The sequence below is a fragment of the Leptopilina heterotoma genome, unplaced genomic scaffold (assembly GCF_015476425.1).
Source record: "Leptopilina heterotoma isolate Lh14 unplaced genomic scaffold, ASM1547642v1 Lhet_199, whole genome shotgun sequence".
Lineage (NCBI taxonomy): Eukaryota > Metazoa > Arthropoda > Insecta > Hymenoptera > Figitidae > Leptopilina > Leptopilina heterotoma.
The window spans coordinates 1,937,479-1,944,217 of NW_025110915.1; the positions used below are offsets into that span (position 1 = coordinate 1,937,479).

At 20.2% G+C, this 6,739-nt stretch overlaps 1 protein-coding gene across 1 annotated transcript; it reads left to right on the top strand.

Moving 5' to 3' along the window:
• The first annotated feature begins 720 nt into the window (after positions 1-720).
• LOC122501083 (N(4)-(Beta-N-acetylglucosaminyl)-L-asparaginase-like) lies at positions 721-6,348 on the top strand. Its single transcript, XM_043610346.1, has 5 exons — positions 721-878; positions 2,511-2,673; positions 2,790-3,015; positions 3,096-3,397; positions 5,647-6,348. The coding sequence occupies exons 1-5, from the start codon at positions 758-760 to the stop codon at positions 5,936-5,938; spliced, it is 1,104 nt and encodes a 367-aa protein (XP_043466281.1). The 5' UTR covers positions 721-757; the 3' UTR covers positions 5,939-6,348.
• The last annotated feature ends 391 nt before the right edge of the window (positions 6,349-6,739 follow it).

A 6,739-nucleotide genomic window follows, 5' to 3' on the forward strand; every position in this document is an offset into this window, starting at 1 on the left:
ATATGAATAATTTTTTTACAAATAATTTTTTTAATAATAGAATAAATAATGTTAGTAAATTTAATAATTTAATAATTATAATAAATAAGTTTTTCAATAATAGAATTTTTTAAGAAGCATATTTTTAAATATCTTTCAACACGTGGAGAACCTTGGATGATATCAATAATCATGAATTAGCAATAAATTTTTTAATAAAATTTGGAGAGAAAAACAAGCTGTAAAACTTGTTTTTCTTTCCCAATTTCGAATCTATTGATAACTGTAGCAAAAGCTGTAAATAATATTTTAAAGCAATAAAGTCTCTAAATATTTATGTTATTATTGAAATTTTTTATTTTCTGTAAAAGTAGAAATTATATTTTTTAAATAAGCAAAATAAAAATAAAAGCCTCAATTTAAAATTATTATTATAAATTTATTCGTCAAATCTATTGTCGAAATTTGAAAAAAAATTTAAACAAAATATAACTTTTCTTCTAATTTCTATAATTTAAAATATTAAGTATAAAATTATTATTAATTAAAATATTAATTTAAATTTAATATTAGTGAAAAATCTAAGCTTTTTATAATATTCTAATAATTATGCCTTTTTTTTAATTCTTGGAAATAATTTATCACTAGTTGTGAATACGTTTTCACGACAATAGTATTAAATTTATTGCCACTGATATAATTTAATTTCTGTTGAACAGTATAAAAAGCAAGCTTCAGTGGCTTAAATCATGCATTTGAATATTGAACTGCTTTAAAAATGGCGTTTATATTTGAAAAAATAATTCTTCTTCTTGCAATTAATTATCATTTATTATTAGCTCAAAACACAAGTCCTGTTGCTGTTCTTACATGGAATTTCCATAAAGCGGCCCAAAAAGGTAATGAATCTTAAAGATTTTAATGTTCTAATTTTTTGAGTAATAAAATTTTGAATATTTTGAATATTATTTATATTAATTGCTTTATTGAAACAAACTAGCATGAGAATTCTTCAAAAATACGATTATATTTCAAGATAATTTTTAAACGTAAACAAATACAATTTTTTTCAATGAAATTTGACAAAATTTTCAATTGTTTCAATTTTTTAAAATTATTTTCAGAAATAGGTACAATTAACTAATTTTTAAAAAATTTTAATTACATTTTTTCTATAAAGAAATTTTTTCTAAATTTCTAAATTTAATTATTCAAAACTTTAATACTTAAACAAAAATTTTTAAATTTATTTTAATTTATTTTTCTCCAGGAATTAAAATTTCAAATAATTTCAATGAAAAACCGTTTGAAATTTAATTAGATATTTCTAAAAGTGTCAACTATAATTCTTCCAAAATTCAATTATTTTTTTTAGACTTTTTAAATCAAATTATTCAAAACATTAAGAATTAAAAAAAAAATTTTTTAACTTAAAATAAGAATTTTAATATTTTTACACTTTTGCTTCCCTTAAATTTTCAAAGAATTTAATTTCCAAATTTTTTAAAAATATAATTAATTACTAAATTCCTGTTATAATGCTCTAAATATTGAATTATTTTTTAAAATTTTAACTCAATTTTTGTAATCAATTCCTATAAGAATTCAACTGTACGAGAATTGAATTATTGAAATAGAATAATTTCTGTTTTCTAAAATAATGTATTTTTAAAAATACAATTATGATTATAGACAATTTTTAAAGATGAATTAATAAAATTCATTGAAGTATAAAATTTATTTTAATAAAATTTTACAAAATTTCGAATTGTTTAAATTTTTTAAAATTATTTTCGGGAATTCAAGTATATCTTCAAAAAAATTTTAATTACTACTTTTCAAAAAACTAATTTTCTCAGAATTTCCAAATTCAATTTTTCAAATTTCAAACACTTTTAATGTAGAACAATTTGAAAATTTATTTTTATGAAATTTTTATGAAAATTTAAACTGCAAATCTTGCAAAATTCAATTATTTTTTAGAAATTTTTAATAATATTATTCAAAAATTTTAATTTTTTAGGAAGCTAAGAATTTATTAATTTTTATAAATTCCTAAAATAATTTATTTTTAAAAATACAATTTTATTTATAGATCATTTTTAAAGACGAATTAATAAAATTCTTTCAAGTATAAAATTTATTTTAATAAAATTTTACAAAATTTCCAATTGTTTAATATTTTAAAAATTATTTTCCGGAATTCAAGTATATCTTTAAAAAATTTTAAGTACTATTTTTTAGTATCTAATTCCAATCAATTCTTTCCAGAATTCAATTATTTAAATACAAAGATAATAAAATAATTAATTATTTTTAAAAACTGCAAATATATCTCCTTATTGAGTTTTTAAAATTTTCGTTAAATTTTCTTACTTCACTTCTTTTATCATTTACAAATTAACTGTCAAACTTTTGACATAACATTTCCAACTATAAAACGATTTTGGATAAAAAAACAATCAATCAAATTATATATAATAATAAAATATTATTGTAATTGTCTCGATTATTATTATTTAATTTTTCAGCGTGGTATACGTTGTTTAATGAAAAAAGAAGTGCTCTGGACGCAATTGAGGAAAGTTGCAATTTTTGCGAGAATAATGGTGGAGAATGTCGTTGGGAAGTAGGTTTAGGAGGTTGTCCTAACGAAAATGGAGACACTACATTAGATGCTCTTCTTATGGATGGGTAATGACATTAAATCTTTTCTCTTTTTTTTTTTTTGGTAATATAAAAATTATAAATAAAATTATAAATAAAAATTTATATTTGAATCGAATTGAGGGACTGAATACAATTTTCAGAGTAACTATGAACGTTGGAGCTGTTGGTGCAGTTAAAGATGTAAAGAATCCAATATCAATTGCTCGTAAAGTTATGGAAAATACTGATCATACTTTACTCGTGGGTGAAAGTGTCACTCAATTTGCCAAACAAATGGGATTTGAAACTCAATCATTAAATACAGAAGATTCAAAAGAAAAATGGCAGAAATGGAAAGAGAATAGCTGTCAGCCTAATTATTGGATGGTTATTATAATTTTTCTTCTTTTATTATGTTTGATATTTGAAAAGTGTTTTAATAAAATTAATTTTTTTCCTGTTTAAAGAATGTTGTACCGGATCCAGCAAACTCTTGTGGTCCTTATACACCAATTAAAGGGACAGATAAGCAAGAGCAGAAGGTATATTCACCCATAGATAATGAAATACATCATGATACAATGGGTGTACTTACATTGGATGTTAATGGAAATGTAGCTGCTGGAGTATCAACAAATGGTTTAGATTATAAAATTCCCGGTCGTCTTGGAGATTCACCTGTTGCCGGTGCTGGTACTTATGCAGATGCGACTGTTGGTGCCGCCGCTTGTACTGGTGTTGGCGATATTTCACTCCGCTTTCTACCAAGGCAAGTACAATTTTTTCAGTCATTAAATTATAATTTACAAAATTTCTCAATTGCTTATTTAATAATAATAAATTAATTGAATTGACAAAATTATCAATTACGGCAATTAACTATAATAATCTTCGTATTTCATTCTTTCATTCTGTCTGTCCAAACTTCGAAGTTAGTTTTTGTGTTTTTTTTCTTTAAAAAATATTTTTTGGCAGATCGAAAAAATGCAGATATTTTTTCAAGATTTATAATAAAACAATATTTGAAATTATAAAATATAAAAAGAAATGATTAACAAATAAATTTTGTTTATTATATGCTTTTTTCTATAACAAATTTCGCCAGGCTAATCTAAATTATAGAAATTTTTCTCCTTTTTATTAATAAAAAATATGAGAAAATTGTTAATTGTTAAAAAATTATAATTAAGAAATAGGAAATATACCCATTTTATGCATAATTTGTATTTCTCAATAACAATATTGTTCAGAAACTCATTCTTTTCTTTTGGAAAAGAAACATTACATATTCTATTCGATTTGTCAATTACAAATTTTAATTGAAAATGAAAATTGAACTTTTTAAATTTTTAAAAAATAAAGAAAAAAATTTTACTCAGAAAAATGTTCTGTTACATTTATTTACGAATTTCTTTAATTGTAAATTCGAAAACACATTTATAAATAATTAAAGATGACCGAGTGATAAAATCATTGTTGTATATTATAAGAATATTATTACAATAACTTTTTCAAAATTTTTTCCATCATTTCAAATCAATTATTATTTTCTACAATTTTTAATTATTTTTTATGAAAATAATTGAATTCCTTTAACCAAATTTTATTATTTATAAAAATAATTGAATAGTGTTTTCAACAAAAAATTGAATAACAAATTATTAAATTCTATTATTTTTAAAATTGCTAATTTTATATCCTAAAAAGTTAACCGCGCGTTTTATTCATTATTTTTTTGTTTCTAAAAAAATTAGCATTTTGTAACAAACGTTTTAGGTAATTAACAAATGTAAATCCTGCAAAATATTATCCTTTTTTTAATATGAAAAACTTAATTGTTTGACAAATCGAAATTATGCAGCTATTTTTTCCTTTTTTCTAAAAAAAAAATTAAAAAATGGTTGGAAAATGAAAATTAGAAAGTAGAAAATATTTTTGATATTTTTTGCTTTTCAATTACATTTCATAAACCAAGTAAAAAAAAATGTTATAAATCAAATTTTGTTTAAGAAATTTTAAATTTATTCTGGAAGAAATATTTACAAAATTTATATTTGTTAAAAACGATTGTAAAATTATTCGAAAACATCAATAACTTCTTTTCTAAATAAATATTTAATTGTTGGTGATAAGTATAAAAAATTAATATTTTCAAAAGAATATAATTTAAAACCTTTTCAAAATTCAATTATTTCTTAAAATTCATGCTATAATGCTTTGAATATTCAAACATTATTTTTGAATATTTGAATAATTTGAATAAAAAATATTCAAATCTAAAATTTTAACTGAAATTCATTTTTAAATAAATTTTAATTAGAAAATTCTACGAGAATTCAATTATTTAAATACAAAAATAAATAATTCTTTGAATAATTAAATATTTCTTAAAATTGAATTCTCATAAAGTATTTTATCAAAACATTTTTAAATAATTGATTTCTTTGACGATTTTTAATAAAATTGTGAAAAACAATTACATTTTTCGAGGAATTCGATTCAAATTGTATTAAAATTAATTGGAATTCTGCGATGAATTTTATTTATGAAAATAATTAAATTCCTAAAAATAATTTTATTATTTATGAAAATAATTCAATATCTGTAAAAAAAAATTGACTATTTATTGAAAATAATTAAATTAATGCGAAGAAATTTATAAAAAAAATTATAAATAATAGAATTCATATGAAATTGAGGAAAATTTTTGAAAATAATTGAAATTTTGTCAAAAATTTTATTAAAAATTGTTAAAAAATTGAATTTTGCCAAGAATTTTATTAAAAATTTCTAAAATAATTGAATTTTGGAAAAGAATTTATATAATTATTATACCAGAACTTAGACTTTTGTTTTTTCAAATATTTCTCATATACGTATGCATTTAACCTTTTTTTTGCTTATTATAATTTTTACGTTTATTTTTAAAATATAATTTAATATGAAAATGAAAAATGTTTTAATGTATGTTTTTTTAAGTGTTCTATAATTCATAAAGTCATTGACATTCTTTTACAGTTATACTGCTGTTGAAGCAATGAGAAATGGAGCAACACCTGCAGAAGCAGCAAAGATTGCAGTCAATAGAATGGCGAAATTTTATCCAAAGCATTCACAAGCCGTTATTACAATGAATAATAAAGGAGAATATGGAGTTTACTGTCATGGATTTCTTACATTTAACTACAGTTTTCCTTACCATGTCGCTAACGAAAAATTAGGAGATGCAACATTAATGTATCAACCTTGTTTCAATACTGCTCATTTATTTACCAACGACAGCAGAAAGTTAATTTACAATTACATATAATAATCGTGGTATTCTTTTCAGATCTCTCTTGATTTAAAGAAGAATTTTTTCTTAAATTAACATTTAAAAAATTTTTATTTTATTATTATTAGTATTTTTCAGAAAAAAAGATTTCAATTTTCAAGAAAAACATTAAAAACCTAAAAAATGTATATTTTGTTTCTACAAGTTTAAGATGATCGAAACTTTCTGTCATATCATTACTTAATTATTCTTCACATTACTTTTATTTTTCTCATTTTATTTTACATAACATTCTATTTAAAAAAAAACCAAGAGAAAATCTTTCAAAGTTCAATCACGTTTGTTAAATGATAAATACACTCCAACATTATAATATAAATTTTATAATATAATAGAAATGTCAAATATGACGAGTGTATAATAAATAAATAAATTTGAAAAAATAATAAAACTCTAATTTAATTACAATTCCAACAGGGAAAAAATATATAAAACAGAATTTATTTTAGTTTAATTAGTTAAAAGTGTAAAAAAATCTGAGTACATGTTTAAAATTCTTTTTTCTAGTAAAGTAGAGAAAAATTGCCAAAAGCAACAAAAAATTTCTTATTTTAACCTCTATAAATTTTATTATTATCAAAGTATAACATAAAATTCATTTTTCAAATGATTCTTGAATTAAAGTTAAGTTTTTGTCATTTTTAATTTTTAAATCGACATTTTTCAAAAATGTGTTTGAATTGAACGTATTTTATAATTGAATGAAACGTAATTTTTATTGAATCAAGCTTATGTGCTGAATAAAAATTATTACGTTTAATTCAAAAATAATTTTTG

Coding starts and splice junctions, on each gene's coding strand:
- LOC122501083 (XM_043610346.1), top strand. CDS start 758: ATGGCGTTTATATTTGAAAAAATAATTCTTCTTCTTGCAATTAATTAT. Junction 3,016..3,095: donor GTCAGCCTAATTATTGGATG/GTTATTATAATT, acceptor TCCTGTTTAAAG/AATGTTGTACCGGATCCAGC. Junction 3,398..5,646: donor TCACTCCGCTTTCTACCAAG/GCAAGTACAATT, acceptor ATTCTTTTACAG/TTATACTGCTGTTGAAGCAA.